General features: G+C 28.2%; 1 protein-coding gene across 3 annotated transcripts; it reads left to right on the top strand.

The window, feature by feature from the left end:
* The first annotated feature begins 147 nt into the window (after positions 1-147).
* Positions 148-22,714, top strand: LOC111625946 (Golgi integral membrane protein 4-like). Of its 3 annotated transcripts, none has more exons than XM_023369207.1 (9): positions 148-323; positions 4,312-4,402; positions 5,912-6,124; positions 7,197-7,271; positions 11,320-11,369; positions 16,484-16,537; positions 16,676-16,826; positions 19,301-19,383; positions 22,448-22,714. In XM_023369207.1, the coding sequence occupies exons 2-9, from the start codon at positions 4,387-4,389 to the stop codon at positions 22,697-22,699; spliced, it is 894 nt and encodes a 297-aa protein (XP_023224975.1). In that variant the 5' UTR covers positions 148-323; positions 4,312-4,386; the 3' UTR covers positions 22,700-22,714. The 3 variants fall into 3 exon arrangements, with proteins under 3 accessions (XP_023224975.1, XP_023224977.1, XP_023224976.1); XM_023369209.1 differs by having other exon boundaries at positions 5,887-6,124; XM_023369208.1 differs by lacking the exon at positions 16,484-16,537.
* The last annotated feature ends 1,935 nt before the right edge of the window (positions 22,715-24,649 follow it).

The following is a 24,649-nucleotide window of genomic DNA, read 5'->3' as shown; positions in this document are numbered from 1 at the left end:
ACTTGAAATTTAATTACTTCAATTTTTTTTTATAATTACCAAATTTTAATTTTATTTTCTGTTTTTATATAACTTATTTAATCTCTTAAAATTTTTTTCTTGTTTATATTTTTCATTAAGAATAACTTACTATATCAAAAATTTTATAATTTCAGTGTTATTTTTCAAATGTACCAAATCCTAAATTGAAGAAGCTTTCTCTTGTCAAGCTTTTATCTGTTACCCACTTAACATTGTTTTGTTTATGTGGGCTCACTACATTTAAAATGTTTTATTAAAGATCTTACAATTCTTTTCTGCTAGGAAATGTTCCTGAATGTACAGTAAGTGAAATAAATTAATTATATGTTATAAGCATATAAACATTTGATGATAAAATGTATAATTCTTTCCTAATTTAAGCCATATCACTTTCCTAGACTTAAAAACTTGCCCCATTTGAACTCATTTGCTTGCGTCGAGTATCACTTTCTAAAATATTTTAATGGAAACTGGACTCGTCAAAGTTGAGCTAGTTTATCGTTGTTTCTCTTTTTGATGGGCTCGGCTGCTTGTCCAAGTTGACCTCATTTGTGTGTTGTGGTTTATCTAATCTGGTTCTCAAATTTTTTTTGTCTCATGACTTCTTTTGGAGGCTTGCTTGGCACTGGTCCATCTTGTTTGGAAAGTTTCAGTTGGTATTTGTGAATAATATCTTATTGGTCGTCTGATTTGGCACAACATACTGACTAGGAGTGGGGAAAATGGCGAATACAAATATTAGTCGCGAGTAAATCGTCCACACTACTCTTTATTGGTCAAATCTTTGCTTGGCATTTGGTGATATTTGAACGTGTGGAAACACGTTTATAGTGCAAAATGCAAGTAGATGTATAAGGGTGTATAACAATTGTATACAATTTCTTTACATGAAATAAAATATATATTTTTTCTCTGTTTTCATACTTTTTTCCTCAAGAATAATGTCATGTGAATCATTAATTCATACATCAAAATGTAAAAGATTGTTTCCAAACATCATTTCAGTGCTATGCATTCTGAATAAGAAATTGTGACAGGTCCTGACCATCTCTAAGCAAAAACTAGATGATTACTTTTTTGTTTATTTTGTCTTAAAATTTCTAAAATTGTGTTTTAGCTCAAGAGTTTGTTAATGGGGGTGGTAGTCATACATACTTTTAAAGCTTTATCCATAATAATAATTTAAATAAATAAATTACAATGTATAAAAATCGGCGACAAAACCGGAATAAAACTGGAAAATAAGTGAATAGATGTAAAACGGTATATAAAATCATAACCTTCGTGAAATCATTACACATTAAGTTGCTTGACAAAAATTTTGTATTTATGTCTACTGATTCATTTTATTATATTGTTCAGATAAACAGATGTTTTGATGTAAAAATTACTTTTAAGATATTCTGTTTTGATAGAGCTTAATTTATTAAGTAAATGTTTCTGGAACATTGCCATTTGTCTTCCAAAATCTCTAATTTGTTTTAAATGGGATGAATCGTCTGTAATTTGTGCAAATTGGTAATGAAAATGAATATAATTCTTTCTTATATTGAATACATTGCTTGTATCAATAGAAGAATATAGACCAGGTGTGGCCAAACTTTTATCCCTTAGGGGCTACTTTTTTGGTAAAATATAGTCTGTGGGCGACTATGAATATGGGCAAACAATTTTAGGATTTTTATATGCGCATGCGTTAACATTCGTTTGCATTGTTCATAGGGATAAATACAAACAGTATGGGTACGTTTCACAGACAGTCTATTATTATAAGAAAAAATTATCGAATTTAGATTTTTAAACATTAATTTAAGTGAGAGCAAATTGTTCAACTTTAGCTTCATGGCTACTTTCAAAACTTTTGCGGTCGACCGGTTGACCATCCCTGATATAGACTGTGTGAGAATTTGATGTTTGAAAATGAAGTCAATTGCTATATATTAACTAGTTTTCTATGTTTGATGATATATAATATGAAGATAACAGTTGGAGTTTGAATATTTTTTATATTTGAATTTTTAGGAGATGAATACTAAACCCTTTGAACTGTTTCTCAAATAAGAGAGTAGCCAGACATCTGTTAAATTCTTTTGACTTGACAGTCTCCTATATTCTGGATACTCTGTCCACTCTCATTTGTAAAAAACCAATTTTTCCCATTTATACTCTTCATTCTTTACAACCTTTTCTTATAAAATTGTTATAGTCATTAGTTGAAAGGGATTTTGCTCATTCTTCAAAGACTAGGAATGCATTTGAGATACTTAAAGTTCTTCATAATATTTCTTGGCTTATCTCATCAAACTAAATCTTGCTGCCTTCCAACTAGCATATGTTTATCGTTACTTAAATCATTATTATTAATTGCAAGAAGCATTAAATAGCAGTTAAGTTGAAATTTTATTAAATGTAACTGAACATTGTTTATCTTTCTATAATAATAATAAATCTTTGTTCCACATACTTACTAATATGTATAATATATGCATGCATGCACGCACATGTGCTTGTAAAGTAACATTAAAATTAACTCATTGTAAAATATTAGTGTGCTTTATTTATTTAATTTGTATAATAATAAATTTTAATCTGAAAGATTTAACAGGACAAAAGATAGTCATTAAGATAATTTGACTTTTAAATATATTATTTTTATCTTAAAACTATTTTTCTTAAGATTCAATTACAATAAGAAAGAAGTACAAGTAGAGGATGGATAAATATTGTTTTATAGTTAACTCGTTCTCTAGATTCCTTTGTTAGAGCTTCTATGTAAGTTTTTTTCTTATGACCTATATTTTCTGACTGGTAATTAGTAACGTTGAATGAATCTTGCAATGCCAGTTTGTTACTGAAGATTTAAAACTAGGCCATAAGCATATTAAAGCTGCAATTTTTAAAATGCTGATAATCCTATTATCCTTGTTGTTGTTTTAAATGATGATATAAATTTTTATATACATCAGCAAAACTCCATGCACGAGTATCAGTTTTATATCAACAGGTGGAATACCAAAAATGGTTTGTGCATATTCTCTTAATATATACATCAATTCTATAGCAAAGAAACCTAGATTTTAACACACATTAGAATGCATATCGATTTGTTAAATGCTCAAGAAACCAGAAAAATATCTTTATTATTAAATTATAGATTAATGTTTTTGCAATGTTTATCATTTCATTAACAGATCGTTGTAGTTTAAAATGTTTGAATTGCAGAATTCTAAACAAGTTGTCCCATTTGAGTATACAGAATATATATGTAGATATGAATTAGTTTGAATTACATTTTGTTCTTTAAACATCTCAAAATGATAATCGGACTTTTAGATGTCACGATGGAAAAAAATACTGCTCGAGGAATGAATTCTGGTGTGAGAACTGACTGCATGAACTGGGTCTGGTGGTTATTTGAGACATTCCTCTGCTGAACCTGCTGTTGAACGAAAGTCCTCGTTTTCCAATTACTGTTGTATTAGTTGTATTAGTATTAGTTCCAGATCTTGAGAAATGGTCAGTTTTATTGGTATTCTGAATTTTGACTTTTAGATAAAATATAATAATAAAGAGAAGGACCAAGTATTGGAATAAATGGTTTAGGATTGGCAGTTTGAACATCTGTTGAACACAGACGATGGAATAATAGACATTGCAAAATCTTTCACTTAATAAAGACATTTTTTGATATTTTGAGAACTTTCAGTGCTTGTTTAACTAAACAATTTATCTGTATGAGCCATCATATTTCCAAACCATTACCTAAAGTAATAATCAGACAGCAATGTATCCCATATGTTATTGTAGAAACGGAGTATTCCAACAATCAGGACAATAAATGCCGAAAACACCAGTTTCAATTGAACTTTATCACAAAGAAGCAAGTAGCCTATAACTTGCCAAAATGTATAATGGCTGTATTCAAATACATATTAGAGTGGATCTTGTTCTCATTTCTGTGAGTGTTATGTATATATGTGCATACATATTTTATTCAAATAATTTATTGAAATGAAATTGCACTTATTTCAATGGTAATTTTATTTAATTTAGTTGTCGGAGCCACATTATTTCTTTCATGATCATGTTGTGTTATGGAGTATTGCTAAGCATTACATACACCCCACACTTTAATTTTAGCAATGCAAGAATTGCAAACCAAATAATATTTTTTAAACTCTAATTTAATTGTAAATTGTTATTGTTAAATTTAAAATGAATTACTTTATTTTATTAACAATTATTTTTTTACAAAATTAAAAGTAATTTAATTCTATTTTTAATTCGTAGATTGGACAACTAGATTTGCTTTAACATGCAATGAGAAGAGTTTTTCAAGTTACCCTTTCTTAACTCTTGATTTCTATGTTGAAAAATCCAGGTATTCCCTTTGAAATTTCATATTTGTCAATTTGATTTAAAAATTAAATGTTTTTAAATAAGTTAATGAATAATGAACATATTTAAACACAAAATTTATTTTTGTTTATTTTCTTGTAAGCTTTTCGGTCATCTTTAAAATATGTCAGTGTTAAAACATTTTCAGAACTTGGGTATTAATTCTTTTGTTTAGGAAGCCACAGTCAACTTCAGAGGAAGTTTAGAGCATTGTTTGCATGTAGTACTTGAAAGCCTATAAAATAAATAAAATTACATACAAATGGAAATACTTATAAAACACTGTGTTCTATTTGTTCTATTCTAACACTTAACTCATCTCCAACTAAAATAAATCTCTGGTGTTGAGTGTGGCTTTGTAATTAAGAAAACTGATAAATGAGTTTTAAAAAAATAGAGAAAAGGAAGTGAATGGAAAATGTCTCTTTTTTTTTCGTTTGCTTTCTACATAAATGGAATACAATGTTTTGTATGTTTCCATTTGTGTTATTTTATCCAGTTTTGTACACGAAGCTCTAAACTAATTTGTTAATAAACTGAAAATTGTACAAACTTCTCATTTTCATTGATTTTTATGAATTATTTTATAGCATTTTGCTCATAAAATATTATGCTTCGGCTTTTAAAAGTTTACATATTTAAAATTGAACTATGTAAAACCTTACAACTTTGGAAAATTTATAGAACTGAATGAATGAAATATCTTCCTCCTAATTATAAAGATATAACTTTTCCATAAAGAACTTCAGTCAATTATTGTCCATAAGTATAGCAGATGAATTATTGGGGATAAATGACTAAATCTCTCCATTATTACAACTTTATCTGTGGTAAAAGTAACAATGTCTTTGCAACAAATATTGAACATTGCTAACTTAGCTTGAAATATCTCTCAACATTTTTCCACTAGCATTTTTTCCATTAACCTGTAGAAGATTAATATCTCATGATTTATTTTTTCTGCCCATTATTTACATTCATGCATTGGCACATTTCTTGTTGATGTCCATTTATCTTGCATTACACTAAATGAAGCTGGGGTTTTCTTGCAAGAAAATATTTCAGCATAATCCAGTACTATTTTTCTAACATTTGTTGGGAAATTTACACAGGCTTTAGAAGGCAGTAACTATTATAAGATGACTATTATAGAAGACTATCAAACTGTAAGAATGTTAAATGTATATTTGTAAAAGAATATTGGTAGTAGGAAGAGTATTATCAGTAACAGTATTACTGGTAATACAACTTCTAATTTCTTGCCTTTAATGAAAAATCATGAATAAATCAAAGCCTATGAATAATCTGACAATTTGTTTTAGTTCGGGTAATGACTTTTGTATTAACATAAAACTATTATCTTCACTAATATAATGCCAAAATTAATAATATCATTAAGATATTGAATCTTATTTCCATAGTTTAGATAAATAAATTGAATAAAATGAATATTTTTTTTTCTTTCAGTTAAATAATATATATCATTTTACAGAGAAACTGTCTCCCTATGATTATCAAAAGATTCCGTTGACTGGATCGGTCATGCGGAATTCTCGCTTGCGTATCTTCCTTTATGTGTTGTTAGGAGCAGCTTTATGTTGTGTCGTATATTTATTGAAAACAACTCATTCCCGGTTTAAAGAAATAGAAAATTCTCGTGAAAAATGCTTACAGCAAAGAGATTCGTTATCTGCACAGTTGCAAGGTTGGTCCAATCTTTTTATTTAAATTTAAAACTTGCAGTACTGGTATCCCTCGTGCAATATGGCACTTCTATGGTGCAGTTTTACACTAACACGATTTGAAAATTGGGGAAATCACCATACAACACAGTTTCTGGCTTTGCTCTAACATGGTTCAAGAATTTAGAAAAATCCCTCAAACAAAATTTTACAGTTTTTAACTACAAGCTCTGTTATTTGATATTTTTTCTTCAAGTGAGCATGCATGTCATCTCAAATTTTCCCACAAATTTTAGAATATTGAAAATTTTCAATTTGTTTTGTGCATTTCATCAGGTTTGCTTTAATAAAAACTGATAGTAAAAATTTTTTTCTTTGTTCTAGCTTTCCTATCCACCTAGTATCATTATCATTGCTTTCAGACTTTAGCCTTTAAGACTCTCATGTGTTTTGCTTTTATAGATTTATCTTTGTATTTAGTAAAATTTATTTAAACATGTTTAGGTAAGTGTTATTAAACTTTTTTAATTGTAGGTAAGTAATCATTTATAAAAATGACTAATGAAATATGGCAATATAGTACTTGAACAATTCACTATTTGAATACAAATTCTGCGGCCAAAGTTGCTTGGTTCTTGTCTGAACAAATGTGATCCACTAGAACAAATTTTTGATCAATAACATATTTTTATTTTGTTGACCATAAGAATTTTTTATGATAAAACTAAACGTCATGAAGATGTTGGTGATATTAAGATCAATGAAAAAGCTCGGAAGATGAGAATACTTTTAAAAAGAAAATGCTTTTGTTTAACTAAAGTTAAAATTAATGTGTAATATAGTATTTGCAATTGTTAGTTAATTATTGCTTGATTTAATAAACCTATTTCTCTTGGTAACGAAAAATAATGGTATACTTTTGTTAACTTTTGGAATCTAACCTCATGTTTTGTATTATTCCTTTGTTTCATGTAGCATGGATTTGCATGACACTGCACTTTTTCAGAATGTAACTACCATGTTATACAAGGGATACCTGTAGTTAGATTATTATTCATTTTAATCAAGATTAATAGTGATTTTATTCTCTTGCAGTTGTTTATGAGCATAAAAACAGACTTGAAAAGTCTCTACAACAAGAAAAAATTGACCATAAACACACCAAAGAAGGTAAATGATTTTATCATTTTAAAAATAAAACATAGATAATAAAATAACATTGTAAAAGAAAAGCAGTCTATATATAATTAATTTTAATTTCTTTATACTTTATTTAAAAAGTTATTTTTAAAGATCTATTATTATTAGATTTAATAATTCTATTTTTTTTTATGTCATTTACAAGATTGATTTGCAAAATTCTGAATATATTTGTCATAAAATGACTGCATTAAATTGAGTTGTGTTACAGTATATTAAAGATATTTTGTTTTTTATATCATGTACATCGTAGAAACATGTTTAAACAATAGCAATAATGATTAAAATGAACATATCTAACATCTGAATGTCTTTGTTTTTTATTATTAAGATTATATTAACTTACTATTATTAATATCATTGGAAACAATAGTATGAAAGTTTGTTCATAAATGAATTTATAGTTACATTAAACAATAAATATATTATACACTTACCTCATATGCCAATAACAATTAAAATAGAAATTATTCTTGAAATAAGATAGATAAATGTATTTAGAGCTGATCTTCAGTTTTTTTTTTAAACAGTACAATTTGAGTAGAAGCAGAATATTGTCATAGATTGGTAAGCAATACACAAAATCACACTTTGCAATATTCTAGTATTATGCTTAATACTAGATGTAAAATCATCTGTAAAATGATGTAAAATCCATCTAATTATAAACAATGAATATTTTATCAATATTTTCATTTTTCTAAGCACTAAGAGTTTTTTTGTCGTCATAGCTTATTCAGCTTCTAAATAAAGTGGTTAGATTAGATGGATGTGTCCAGGTCAATCTTGGATTTGACCAGACTCAGATCTGGGTTCTTCATAGCGAGAAACTGATGCTTTTACTACCTTGGCTATTTGATCGTTTTTATCAGTTCTAATGTTTGTTTATTCAAATAGCTTATCATTAAACAGGGTCATCAAAAAGTCATGCAACTTGTGTAGGTAACAGTTTATTTGTATTTTATTCTTACATCAAATGCTGAAATAACCACTTCCTCGGTCTTCACACTACCAAAGCATTTGATCATTCGTGAACATCACGAAATGACATCTATGGAACCTTCTGCGAGGTCTCCACAGATATTATTATTCATGATGCTCAGAATGTTAACTTGTAGTTAGGCATGTAAGTGAGGATGATTGTTGTATACAGAACCCTTCAAGTAACTTTACAAAAGAAAATTAGAGGGGTTCAACTTGGGCTGTCTGAGGGATACAGCTCTCTGGTTATCAATGATACCATAATACCATCATCATATGAAAGGAAGAATGAGCAATAAATGACTAATTTGTTCTCTCATGGATTGTATGACTATTTGAAGATCTGATAATATAATATAAGGTTCAGTGATAAATGAGATATCCATTTTATAAAATCAGTTTGAGAAGAAGTAGACAATATGACCAGATTTTAAAAAGTAGTTAAAATTATTTATTTTAATCATATATATATAATAATTAGTTTTGAATAGGATTACCTTTTACCTGTTATAGTGGTGCATTTTTCCAAACATTCAATACATTTTTTCATTCTGTGCATAAAAATTTTTGTTTGTTTTTTCTTCAATCCATTCCTTACAATAGTTTTAATTTCTTCTTCTGATGAAAGTGTTGATTTTTCAGTACCTTTAATTTTGGGAAGTCTGATATTGCTGGATCTGGACTGCAAAGAGTGTTTGGAATAACTTATAACTTCAGTTTCTTAAGAGTTTTCATTTTTTTTAACTGCAGAGCAATCTTATGTTATCATGGTGTAGAGAAAACAACAGTTCTTTTCTGGCATAACTCTGGGAATACATTTTGAGTTTTCATACAGTTTTACTATACCTCCCCTGATAGTTCCTTCTTTTTTTGAGTATTCTAATATTAAAGATCCAGTTATTGATCACTACATTGTACGAAATGTGGGAAATGACTTTATGTTGACTTTTGCTGCAACAATGCAATACAATGAATTGCAATTTTGCATTCTAGACTAGTGTTTCTTAATCTTTAATGAATTGTTGCCCCCCTTCAATAAAACCATTGCGTAGTATCCACCCCCTTCACTTCAAAAACAATTTTGTTGGTTTATTAGTTTAATTTTTTACAAAGTATATAATTATCAAATAAGCATTTATTTACTCAGAATACGTATTAGATTTTGATATAATTAACAAAATTAAAATTAAGCATTATTCACTGTGAATTCCTACTGCAAGCTTCAAAATTCCAATGCCGAGGGCCGAGGCTAATGCCAAATTCATATTGCATTGAATAGACTAGTGACTAGTATAATGTTATTTGTTTAATTATTGTACGATATAAAGAATAAAATATCTAATTATTCTTAATATAATGTNAATGCCGAGGGCCGAGGCTAATGCCAAATTCATATTGCATTGAATAGACTAGTGACTAGTATAATGTTATTTGTTTAATTATTGTACGATATAAAGAATAAAATATCTAATTATTCTTAATATAATGTTTTACTATATTGCCCAGAAAATTGCTTTTTGCCCCCAAAATGTAAATTGTTACTAATTGCCCCCAATATGGAAAAATGGCCACACGGAGTGATATTGCCACCGTTGAGAAACACTGTTCTAGACACTTCAGTTATTAAATGGCAGTAGTCATGTGTTTCTGTTCTCAAACTTCGCAAAAGGAGAGCTTATTTATCAATCAATCCTCTATATTATTTAATAGCTATATACCAAAGTGGCTAAACCTTGTTAGGATAATTTCAGTTTCACCAACACCTAATTTTGCTGAGCTTAAACTTCTTTTATTTTTACAAACGTTTTCAACCTATTTACTATAGGCCATTGTCAGGTTTAATATTATAAATGTTAGGTTAGGTTAGATAAAAGCCATATACTACTAATCAGAAATATGAGAACAACATCCTATATTGAAAGAGTATTTTACATATAATCTATATACTGTATATATATACACAGACACAGACACACATACTGTACAATATATATATATATTAAAAATAATATTAAATATTGAATAATGTCCTCCATGCTGGGGATAACATGTTGTCCCCTAGCATTGTTATTACATTTACATCCAATACAAACACATTACATCTTCTGACAGTCAATCAGACATTTGTTTTATATATTAAATTACTACATTCCATCATATATTCTGTTCTGTTACACATTTCCAAATAAGTTTTTTAATTTGAGGATTGATTGCTAAAAGTAATTGAAAACATTTATTGTTTCCATTGTTGTGTTTCACGAGCTGGATTTTTGGTTTTGTAAGGTTTGTTTTGAATATTATTCAGTATTTATTATGTTTATTACATATGACAATGATTAATTTAAATAACTATTGTCGTAACCTGTTGCTGTTTTAAGGAACAACAATACTGTTTTATTTAATTCTCAAAAAATGTAGACAAAAAGAATTAAATTAAGTGGCAAGTAATATGGCAATAAAATATTTACAAACACAACTTTAAATCACGTGATTTTTTCTGTGGAAATTTAATTATAGGTTCAAGTGTGCTGTGAGAGAAAGGTTGAAAGACACTGACTTAATTGACAGATGTCAAGACATTTTAAAGACAATAAAAATGTTGTTGTTGTTTATTTTCTCTGCATTATTTTAAATTATGCATAACTTTCTATTGTACTATTGCTTTTATTTATTAAATTTTTTATTAAGTTATTTAATCTATATATAGCATTAATATTATTTATATAAAAAGTATTACAGATTGTAAAATATTTATGTATAAAAAGTATTATTTGTAAAATATTTTATATCCAATTGAAATTTATCAGTATCTCTAATAATAAGAAATAATTTTATGATGTATAAAACTCTGATATTGCTAATTGTAAATTTAAAAAACTATAATGTATAATGATTACATAGCAAAACTTGTAAAATACAAATAATTCTTTATCATCAAATAAATGAATTTAATACATTTTTGAATTACATTTACAATATAAATACTCAGATATTTTATTTATACTTTACTAATATATTTATTTGATATTTTATTTAGAACAAGATAGACAGAAAAATGAACTTCATGTACGAATGGAAAGAGAAAAAGTAGGCTCATTTTTAGTTTAATCATAGTTTAAAGCAGTAGTTCTCAAAATATGGTTTGTGGACCACTGGACTCATACCTGGTCTGCAGACTGACCTAGTAATTTTTTAAAATGCAATTTTATGCTTTCTAGCCAGAGAAATGACATTTTAATGCACCACATATCTTACATTAGGTTACCACATTCTATATTTTGACATATAATTTATCATTATCTAAGGTGATATTTACAAGATAAGTGGACGGAGGGTATAGGTTGTCCTCGCTTTATCTACAACTTGGTTCAAGTGGTCCAGAGGTTGATAGCTTTGAGGACAATTGGTTTAAAGAAATGTAGACTTGAATAACCAACCTAAAATATTCTAATAAATATCAATAACTTTGGATAAATACTAAAATTTTATTATGTTGTGAACAATTTTCAGCATTTAAAATTTCTATTTAAACGAAGAAACACCCAGAAAGTTATAAACGTAAATGCTATACATTACTCTACAGACCGATATGTAAAAACATAAAAAATGTTCTAGGGATACGACACAATCATAAACGTATTAACAAATATTTAACAAATATAATGGCCAGGACAATAATAATAATGGTAATGGTGATGATAAATCTAATTTTGTTTAATTTAATAATAATATACATTATATTCTTTTCTGTGTTGGATTTTTAATTAATGATTAATTTACCATACAAATATATTATTTTTCTACGGAATTTTCATACACACACATTAATATCTGAAAAGAAGGTACTTTGTTAGTTGAAAAAATAAGTTAAGGTATGAAAGTGAAATAATGCAAATGTCAATGACTTATGTCAATGCTAGCAAGATAGACAGTGGGGAGTAACTTTGTGTGACAGTAGTGACACCGTATGTTGTTATATGCCAGTTTGGAAAGAAACCTTCCCTGTTTCAAGAATGACTGGTCATTATTTTTCAAACAAACCAATGACATGTCTAGTTTTATGTTATACAGTAATACCTCGACTTACGCTACCCCGACTTACACAAACTCGGAGTTACGTGATTTTCAAATCTCGTTGATTTATTTTTTGTTTGAGCGCCATGCAACTCTTGATTACTCACTCCCCTCACACTATTGTTTGGCTTACATGTTCGGACATGTCGCGCGGAATCGATGCACAGCTACAATTTATTTTGTATTATTTATTTCTGTGTTTGTTATATATACGGAGCCTTGAGAGACTCTGTGGTGATTTCTTGTAACCGTCAACGAATCAAAAGATGAGATAAGATTAACGAGAACATTTATTAGCTTACATACATCCGACTTGGATTTTACACAAATTGCGAAATTATACCCCGACTTACGCAAATTCGACTTACGCGGTTATCACTCAGTCCCACCTATCGTGTAAGTTCAGGGTATTACTGTATCTGTTTGCTAATTTTCATTTTGTTCTCTAAAATTTATATTGTCATATAAATTAAAGTTTTAGTGAAATTGTTTTTAAAAATGGCTATTTTGAGATTTAAAAAAAGCTGCAATGAGTCTTGCTCAACTTTACTGGCACCTGAATAAGAAGTTAAGAGGATCAGGGAGGAAGTCCAATGACTTTGAATTATACTATAAAATTTAAATAATAAAGTGTAAAGAGGAGTAATTTGTTGAATTAAGAGAAATATCTCTATTTTTAAAATATTTAAGTTTAAAACAACACTAAGACACCTTAGCACAAAGTTAAAATTTTGTGGGATGCCGTCTGTTCTGAGTTTATATTAAAACATTTTTTTATTGTATTATTATAAAAAAGCAAAAGGTTTAATTTGGAGGGTAGATATGTGTTTTAAGGAAGTGTAAATGCCAGTAGCCAGTAAAATTTTCATGTTTGACCTCACTCAAGATGCAACACAAGATGACCCCTCTATTTTCTCACTTCAACCTATATTGATCAAAATTTAATAATATCAATGCCCTATAGATAGAAATAATCTTGCAAGTTTTGAAATTTTTGGTTCGTCCAGTCTTAAGTTATAATAAAAAGTTGATATACATGCAATTTTACAGCGACTTTTATGTTTCTTAGACTCCCGGAATATCAAAACATTGAGAAATGCAAAACACTGAGAGGTAAAATTTGACTGATCACCATACTTTCTCTGTTATATTCTATAACATCCAGAAAATTAGATGCTATAAATTTAAATTTTTTAAAAAAAAACAAAAATAATGCAAGAGAGATGAACTGAAAGACACTAGAGATAGTTGTATCAAATATAATTTTTATTATCTATAAAGTTGTCAGTGATATCAATGATCAAACGTTGTTTTAAAAATGAAAAATTATAATAAACATTGTATTTATTATGATGCCAATTTTTGAATTGCAACATGGATTTTACTTTCCTGGCTGTTAAGTATATGTTTGGCTCAAAGACCGAAATCGCTCATTTTGAGTTAGCCACAGTGCATTGTGGCTAACTCAAAATGACCACAAAGCGAAATTCTTGTTGTGGCTTTCATGATATTTGACCACTACATATTGTGGTGATTAAGAAAAGCCATAATGTGTTTTGAACGTTAGCTGATGCAACCACAATATGAGGGATAAATTGTAACTTGTCAACGGGTGCATTGCAAACACTTGTGGAGTTTGTATAGTGTTCATTTTTGACCAGTGCTGCCATTTCTAGGGTAATTACCCTTTTTTAGAGTAATTTCAACCTGTCAGAGTAATGTTTCGGGTAGTCTTATATTTAGGGTAAAACTAACCTGTGTTCTGATGTTATTACTCGTCGCTCCACAAGTTTTGCTGGAAAAAGTTTTAGCCTAAAACCATTCTGTTTTTCCCTATAACTGGAGGGCTTTAGGATAGGAAACAGAAGCTAAAGAAATAATGCAGATTGATGCTAGGTACATGGGTGTACACTGTACAGTGATACTTTGGTTTTCATCGATAATCTGTCCCAAAACAATTGGCAAAATCCAAAACTGATGATAACCGAAGTCATCGAAAACCAAGGTATTACTGTATATTACACCCAAGTAGGATTTTGCTTTTCTCAACCTTTATGCCATTGAGCCATTGGCACTCTCCATATCAGATGTAAATTAATACCTCTGATAAAGCCTAAAAATTCTAAGACATTTTAGTTGTTAAAATTTTCAAAAACAATGAATTAAGAATTGTTCTGATTATTATTTCACAATAATAGTACAGGGATCTGTATCATAGAATCGTTTGTCTTATTTTTTTTTATTTGAGCTTGGAGAGTTTTCTCAATTTAGGGTAATTTTCTGCAGTTGAAATTGATTCGATTGCTTTAGTTAGAATGCGTAATGTTGGTAGGGGACGTGCAGCTCCCAGAAATGTTTTAGCTGCTGTTATGAGCATTAATCCATCAGGTCTCTATCAGTTAGGAAACAAGGAAAGTCTTCTTGATCGACTTTATACTCGTAATAAATTTACAATTTCTATAGTAACTTTATTAACATTCGGAATGTACCCTCAACTTTATTAACACTTTGCTCAGCATCCATGTTAACATCTGGAACTAAGCAAGTGTTTATAATGTGTCAGTGTAAAAGATACTGTATTGGTAAAAATGCAAATGTTGCTCAAAGAACATAAAATACGTGAATAATTAAATGTTGTAAAGTAACCAAGTTAAATTTCTGTATATGGTAAATAATTTTGTTATCTGCTTATACAAGATGATTGAAGATAAATAAATCATAATGAAAAAGAAAGTTTTATTTTCTTATCATCACCTCATTATTAGTTAACATCCGGAATATGTGATGGCTTTTAACCATAATAAATTTGTTGCATAGTGGTTTTTTAACTTTAGCAGCTGATTTTTATTTTATCATGTATAGGATATCAAGCACCTACAAGTATATATAGTTAGACCTTTAGCACTTTTTAGCAAAACAAAAGAAACGAATCTGTATTTTTCTCCATATATTTTATTTTTTTGAAATTTTTTTAAGTATAAAAATTAAATTTCTAGGAAAACTTTTAACTAATGTTGTTCAGCATTAAAAATTGTAAATAAAAATGTTTCATGTCTAGAATTCATATTTTAAAGTTACAAACCACTGTGCATTATATGATCTTGTATTGTGGTTGCATCAGCTAACGTTCAGAATGCGTTATGGCTTTTATTAATCACCACAACGCGTAGTGGTCAAATATCATGAAAGCCACGACACGAGTTTTGCTTTGTGATTGTTTTGAGTTAGCCACAACACATTGTGGCCGTTTTTTTGCTCATTGAGCAATTTTAGTCTTTCAGCCTAACATATACATTACAAGGGAAACGTAAATTAGAATCATATTAAATTTGACCCTTCAACTTTTTGCAAATTTCTGTTTTGAGATCTTCTGAACCAAAACAAGTTGAAAAAATGTCAAAAATTCTGTGTGTTGTCATCTATTTTGTTTAATATCTTGGAATGGGGGAAGATTAAGAAACAAGATTTGTCATAAAAGCTTGCCTATGAGCAGTATTGTTGCTATTAAATTTCGATTATAAAAGGTTAAGGGGAAGGAGAGAAAGAGAGAGAAAGTGGTCATATGTCTTGTCTTATGTGGGGCTGGACTTAATGACGATTTTACTTGTTGCTAGCATTTACAGGTTTTTATAAAACTAATCTCTACCCTCAAAATTAAGTCTCTTGCCATTTTATAATAATTAAAAATATAGAAAATTTTTATAACAAATACTTAAGTAGTTCGTCACTGACTGCCATAAGAAAAAAACAACTGTGCAATTGGTGAAATATTTGTGCTGTAATGTGACTTACAAAACCTTATTTTCAAACATGTGCAAAATAACTCAATGTTAGAGTTTATTCCACTTCACACTGGTACTNGATGGTAGAGTTAGTGAAGAGAAGTGGTGGAGTTTGAAAGTGGGCAAGGAAGGATAAGAAGAGTATCATTACTGCATAGTATTGAGTTTCTACTATAGTAACAGATAGTGCCATATACAATTCATTTATGATTAATAATATAAAATTTATTTTTAAAATAAAATCTCATAACAGCCTGAAAAGTCATGTAACTCATTGTTAGCTTTTTTAAACAACCAAAGATTTATTTCGATTTAAAAATTCATAATTTCGTAACTTTGTTTCAGCATACATTAGAATCTAGATATAGTAACTTATTACAAGAACATGAAGCTTCACAGGTACTTTTATACCTTTTTATTAAAATTGTCTTTAGTATTAATAGTAACTATATTCATTATTTCAATTGAAATTTTTCATTTCATTAATTGGCTTTTTTTTTTTTTTTACTTTTTTTTAATAACAAATCTTTGTCGTAGAATAAACAGCAACAATTACACAGTGAAATTGCTGATTTAAAAAATAACTATGCTCTACTAGAAGAAGAGAAGAAGCAGTTAGTTGGAGCAATGTCAGCACAGTTAGAATCATTAAAGCAGCAAAAAGAGGAAGAAATTAATAAAATAAAAGGTAAATCATTACATTATTGCCAGCATATAATAAGTCTTGATGTATTTCTTATAGACAATTGCATTGTCTTTTTATACTACAGAATACTTTCTATGAAACACTGTTTTTGATGCCCATTTTTTATACAATAACCATATTATAAATTTGAATATGTAATTTTCTGTTTTCTGTAACTCATCCGAAATGTGTGTGAAGGTTTTAAAATTGTCAAATCTTTCTATTTATGTTTATAAAAAATGAATGTGATAATCTATTTTTGTAAAAGAAAAGAAAAATACAAGATGTACTCTGATTATGCCCTCTATTTTGTTTTAAAGCAGTCTTGTTGAAATTCATACATGTTAAGTTAAATATTACAAGTATAGCCATCTGTAATGTACATGCATACAGCATTTTGCTTCTTCAAAGACTTTCGACAACATTTCTGGCATCACAGGACAGACAGTTGCCACATTTCTATCCATAAGCTCCTAAATATAAGTGGATTTGTTGCATAAAACTCCAGGAGTAGAATTTAGAAGTAATGCTGGGTGATCTCTGATGCACACTGCCTAATACAGTGTCCAGGGAAGAAGGTATTCGGAACTGCATGTTCTTGTCATGCCCAGTGGAGTGGAGTTTTAGTCAAAATAGGATGAATACATTACTGAGCAAATTCTGTTGACTCATGTCACATCACAAAAGATTAATTCAATCAGCAGAACATCACAAGGTGTAATATTTGAAATCCTTTACAAAATTGGGGGAAATTTCAATTCCTTGTGTTTATTTTTGAGAGAATTTTTAAGTTTCTTTCAAAAATTTCGAATAAAAAATTTTGTAATTTGACAATGGTTGCTAAAGTCTATTGAAAACATTCATGTATATGATGATTGGTAATTTTATGCTGGATTTTCGGTCTCTCTTTTTCATAAATTTTTATATTGAAAATTCTTTCAGATATTATTTCTGAAATATTTGTAAATCAAAGTAACGTGCGTAAAGTTTCTTCTAGATCTGTGAATAACATTTACATTTTGTTAAAAATTTTGATAACTTACTGTAATAACTTTTTAAAAATATAAACACATATTCTGTTGTTATTTTGATTGATAAAATATAGTTTATATAGTGGCTTATGTAGAATTTTAGAGAGAGAAGCTAAAAGTTTATTATATTTAAGAAAATTGTTATAAAGTTGTAATGTTTGGAACTGACAACATACAGTATTTTCAATGTTATTTTAAAATTTAATTAAAACCAGTTGCAAAACTATAATAGTTTGAAGGAGGATGAGAGTTTTTTACTTACCTAAAAATACTTAGATATCTTTAACAATGATGTAAAAATTTAAATTTGTATCAAGCATTAAGATTGGATTAGTTTTTTACATTATTTTTCCTTTTTATACATTGCTTGAAAGTACACAATGATATCAATCTACAAATATAGATTCAAATTAATAAATTTTTTTGATTTTGAAAATCAAACAATAGATAATTCAGATTAGTTTTGTTTTGTTTTTATCTAAAATTAATAATGTTTCATTTTAATTCTTATTCTTTGGAATTGCTTAATAACAATATTTTAGATTGTTAATTATTGTTTTGTTAGTGATATACATTTTTTTTAACCTCTGATTACGTGTGCTTATTTTTTGTGTATAATTATCCTGCGTGTAATTGCCATTCCTTGAATTTGGCAATTGTGAAAAATCCTGTATTCATCTTTTCTGTAGATGCCAAATTTCAATGTCATACGTTGTTTAGTTTACGAGATAATGTTTTGATTACAGAACAATGTTCTCGACCCTTCTCCCGTAGGGAGCCTTCTGAACTTTGCAATAACGCAGGCTAATGTGAAATGAGTTCAGCTGGAAATAAATGATGAGAGGGCTGAGGCGTTTCTCAGAAGGAAGTGATTTTTTAAATATTTTTTAAGCACAACATAAAGCCCCAAAAACGTTTAAATTGTTTAAGATCCCAACACCCAGGCTGTCTTACATAGAAGGTTGTAGCAAGTTGCAGACTGTTGTCATTACGTCATGTATGGTTGACAAACATCTATGACACCATGACTACCTCTTGCAGCAACTGTGTGAGATCTCCATCATATTAAAAATGAGATAGGAGCAGAAAATTGCCACATTGTATAATGGCAACTTTTTGCAGTGGGCTTTTTGGGGTTTTTGATAAGCAAAAAAGAGTTTTGTTTTACCAAAATTTTTATACAGTTAAATGAATAGCATGCAGCATTAAGCTATTATAGAAAGCACAGTTAAGTAAGTCAATTTTGTGTGAAAAATACCTGTGAAAAAACAAGTAGTTGCAGAAAATTTTTGATATCACATGTTATTGTTGGTTAATTATTTGAAGTTTTCTTTTCTTTTTTTACATTTTTCAATATAAAAAGTAACAATTTTATTAAATGAAACTGTAATTAAATATATGAGAGATTTACTGCTACATATTTATCAAATTATTTTTATTTTACAGCTCATATTAATCAGTTAATTTTAGAAAAAGAAGATTTGCAGAAAAATGTTGAAAATCAAATGTGGAGAGTAAAGCAGCATACTGTAAGACTTCGATTTCTCTTTTTAATGTTTATAATCATTCTTGACAATAAATAATTATTGCAAATAAAATATAATATAAACAACTTATTTGTAGGATTTAAAAACATTTTAGTTTATTGTAAATTAAATTTAAAAGTTTTGAAACTTGTTCAGAATAACCAAATAAACTGCAAAGCCAAACAACCATCAGATGAATTGAGCTACTTTTCCGTGATTATATTTAATTAATTACTAAATAATTTGTCACTAAAGGGAGGTGTTAGATTTAATTAGATTAAATTTAGAGGGAGGTATTTAAATCTAATACCTCCCTCTAAATTTAATAATTATGTTTAATTAATTATTTAAATTTTTAATTAAATTTAATAATCATAATGAAATTAATATTTATTAAATAATCTAGAATATTCCAGAAGGAAAGAATCTGCCCAGGAGTGGGACTTGAACCCACAACTTCCACTTACAGTGTGGATGCGTTGCCATTTACACTATCTGAGCTTCTGGTCCAATCTTCCCTTCCAGACATATTTAAATATAATATAACCATCCTCGGTTACATAAGGTTTGAGTCCTGCTCCAGGCCAATTCTTTTCTTCTGGAATATTCTAGATTATTTAATAAATATTAATTTCATTATAATTATTAAATTTAATAAGAGATGGCATCTAATGCCTTCCTCTAATGATAAATTATTTAATAATTAATGAAATATAATTGCAGAGAAGTAGCCCAATGTAATCCAGTGGTTGTTTGACTTTACAATTTATTGGGTTTCATGATGTTTGTTTACAGATAAAATGCATTTACACTTAAAAAATAAAGTAATGACTGCACATATTTATTTCAGAATGAAATAGGATGCACTATAATTAAACTTTTGACACATTTCATATTGCTCAATCACTTGCAACCTTGAATAGCAGCAAAAGGTTTATTCAAATGGAAAAAACTGACGTTTTTGATAATTTTTTAATAATTTTCATCAGATTAATGTTTGAAATATTGAACAGTTTACAAAATGGTGACTGACATGAAACAAAAAAGAATCAAATGCCAAACATATTTACTGTATTAATATACATAATCAAATATAATGTATTTAATTAATTAAATATAAAAGTAAAATTATATAATCTGCACATCATTGTGACATGTAGAAAAATACAAAAAAGACAATAAGATGATAACAAAAATGCACATTGCATTCTGTTGTTTAGATTTCAAACAAGACTTTCTAAACACTCAAAATCATCTTTAGGTCCTAATAAATTGATAGTTTTTACAGGTCGACTTGTAGATTTATAATGGAAGAAACCTTTTTCTACTATTCATAATTGCATATGATTATGTGATATATTGTAATAGTTATTTTTGAGTTATAATTTATACTGATTATTGTAGACTTTTTATTTGATAGTGATAACGAAACAACAATAACAATATTAACATTTAAATATGTAAATTAGGTTAATTAAACATTGAATTAGTGTATAGTTTGAATGTTTGACCTTTGGCTTTTTGAACCCTATTAATAATTAGATATTTTGTAATAATTTTTCCCCACATCATCTTAGTTTAGAAATAAACAAATTACTGTAGGTACTCACAAGGAAAGAACCCAAGAAGTTAAGAAACTTATTTGAAAGATTACTCCTACCTTGAATATTGCTTTGATTTTCTGCTCTGAAATACATTAAATTTTGAGTTTTAACAGTTGAGAAAAATACATACATGTCTATGGCCTGTCGAGAGTTATATTTTTTTCCCCATGATTACAGTGCGATTCTCATGATGCATGGTGCTACAAATAAATAATTTGTGATCATATAACTAAGCACAAAGTTTATGCATCAGCATTCTCAGTCTGTTAGTCAGCCATTTTTGAATTTGAGCATTTGAACAAAATACATATTTCCCAGTCCTTAAAATTGAAAATTTAGTGCTGTTCAGGTGGAAATTGGTACAATATTCAAGATAGGAAATAATCTTTCAGATAAGTACCTTAACTTCAAGACTGGCAAGAGAAATTTGCAAGAAGTTTAGTTTACTATTACTTTATTTATTTTGAAAACTCAAACATTCACTTAAATTTTAATATATATTTAATATAAATTCTCTATGTTAATATTACTACAAGTTAAACTTTTTATAACTACACATAAATTGGTTAATTTTGATAGAAATTCTAATTTTTATTAATATTTTAATCAATGAATATAGATAAGTTAATGTTGTAACAAAATATTATTTCCATTTAAAAACATTTTTATATATAAAACTTATACTGTAAAACATGTGAAAGCTTGAATTGTATAGGACTATAGAATTAAAAGAATTGGCAGGTTTTCTGTTTTATGCAGGCTGGAGCAAGAAAGTGTTTGCTACTTTGAAGATGTGAACACACTTTTCAGTGTAGATATGGTATTTGCAATATTCATTGGAATTATCTTAATAAAAGGACAAGAACATAGAAAACATAGATCATATATATCAGGCTGTAAAGATGAAATTTAGACACTTTAAAAAAAGTTTATTGAAAATTAACTCTCATTGATTACAATTAAGCCTTGTAGGTAATCACCATTAATATCAATCCCACTTTGCAACTTTCAATCCTGTAAGCATAGAATGACTGGTGTTTTTCTATATACCAATATGCTTTTGTGGCTTTGTATCAGACTTTGTCAATTTTTGGATGAAGATCTTTGATCTTGGTGTTCAAGTAATTTGGTTATTCACAGTAAAGTTTTTTTAAACAGTGATGTTGGTTGGAAGAGGTTCCGTTGTGATGATGCTAAACTATTGCAGATCATTGTCTTCTGCAGTACTGATCTTTTGACATTTGCAATAGCTGGTTGACCTTTGTTCACCCACAAATGCTTTAACAAATGCTTTGAAGATGAGGTTGTGAGTCTGTTGTGTTGTTACCACTTGAAATGATAGTACAAACAGCTTGAATTTGTTCTTTTGAAAGTTTCATATCATATATTGCTGATGCATCTATTTCCAATAAAATGTGATAAAATGCCCTTTGGTTACACTACTTTTAATTGTGTATTTACAGGATGAATTGCAGTTATGTCGTTTGCAATATGAGCAGTTAGAAAATAAGTTAAAAGAACTGACGACTCAGTTGCAGAGGCGGTCCTTTATTGGAGAGAATCATAATCCTGGTTTTATCCATCTTCATCAAAATAATAATAAATTAAAAGATAATCAGTACAATGATCTTCAGTCTCATCAAGCATTAGAACAAATAAAAAATCATAAAAATGTAGATAAATCTAAAAATCAACAGGTTAGTATTATTTTATAATAGAAAGTATTTATAAAAATTGATTTTTTTCATTTATGACAGATTTTTTTTTTTAATAAAACTAAATATTTTGGAGCAACTTTGTTCCAGTATGGAACGCTGTCTGAATGGAATATTTTGTACATTTTACATTTAACAATCCTTTTGTACTTTAAGTTGTTATTATAAAACCTCCATTTTTTCACTATACAACATAAAATCTTGATAATTCCACTAAATAATTTAATGTAAAATTTTTTCTAGAATTATCAAGGTTTTATGTTATATGAATTATCAAGGTTGTGGTGAGTTATATTTATCTAGTTGAGTGAAGAAGTTAAACTTTTTGAACCAATTTTTTTATATATATAAAAGACATATACCTGTGATGATTAAACTATGGCTTGGTGATAATATGGCTCTTTTAGATCCTTACTATGGCTCCCATATAAGTTATATATATATTTATATAGATGTTATAGTGAACAGTAACTTATACAGTGAGATATATCACTGTGTCTCCTGTATAATATATATAAAATATAGTTTCAGTAGAGAATGTTGTACCTGTATTTCTGATAGACAATATATTGTTCCTGTCATGACAAGGTTTGGTCAGCTCTGACATATACAATACTGCATTTATATTGCGTAAAGTTATAAAACAGAAGTGAATAGATGTGCTCCTCTACAGTTTAAATCTAANATATATATAATTATTATAAAAAATAATAGGCAGTTTGGTACATAGATCTAGCATGTTCACAAACACGGATTAAGAAACTAACCAATAAACATTCGTGTACTAAAAAGTAAACTGAATATAATTGGTTAACTTCTAATTTAATTTCTTGATCCTTCATTGAATATGGCCATTAGAAGAGAAATCCAAGTGCCAAATTTTTTGTCTTTTTATTATAATTTAAATTTTGCAATGGATAGATTTCTATTATAAGAAATCCTCTATAAAATATGACACTTTCCATAGAGTACAATTTAAATGGTATTGTATTTTCTTATTCTTCTCAGAATTTATCATTTTATGCAAAACTCTATGTGTAAAAACTAAATTTTGTGCTGCATAGGTCAAAATCTATGCATCAAGTTTGGTTATCCTGTATAAATATTGAAAAAATATTTGGAAAATTTACTTCTTTTCAGCTTTGTAGTACAATAAAATCCACTCAATGAACAAAGCGATAATAAATACAGATATGTCGCACTAACCTTTGTGCAACTTTTATTTTGCANTCTGCCCAGAGCGGGACTTGAACCCACAACTTCCACTTACAGTGTGGATGCGTTGCCATTTATACTATCTGAGCTTCTGGTCCAATCTTCCCTTCCAGACATATTTAAATATAATATAACCATCCTCGGTTACATAAGGTTTGAGTCCTGCTCCAGGCCAATTCTTTTCTTCTGGAATATTCTAGATTATTTAATAAATATTAATTTCATTATAATTATTAAATTTAATAAGAGATGGCATCTAATGCCTTCCTCTAATGATAAATTATTTAATAATTAATGAAATATAATTGCAGAGAAGTAGCCCAATGTAATCCAGTGGTTGTTTGACTTTACAATTTATTGGGTTTCATGATGTTTGTTTACAGATAAAATGCATTTACACTTAAAAAATAAAGTAATGACTGCACATATTTATTTCAGAATGAAATAGGATGCACTATAATTAAACTTTTGACACATTTCATATTGCTCAATCACTTGCAACCTTGAATAGCAGCAAAAGGTTTATTCAAATGGAAAAAACTGACGTTTTTGATAATTTTTTAATAATTTTCATCAGATTAATGTTTGAAATATTGAACAGTTTACAAAATGGTGACTGACATGAAACAAAAAAGAATCAAATGCCAAACATATTTACTGTATTAATATACATAATCAAATATAATGTATTTAATTAATTAAATATAAAAGTAAAATTATATAATCTGCACATCA

Source organism: Centruroides sculpturatus, unplaced genomic scaffold (genome assembly GCF_000671375.1).
Source record: "Centruroides sculpturatus isolate CEXI.00-Female unplaced genomic scaffold, Cexi_2.0 scaffold448, whole genome shotgun sequence".
NCBI classification, from domain to species: Eukaryota; Metazoa; Arthropoda; class Arachnida; order Scorpiones; family Buthidae; genus Centruroides; species Centruroides sculpturatus.
The sequence above is the reverse complement of the archived record's forward strand: the minus strand, read 5'-3'. Positions and strand labels throughout refer to the sequence as shown.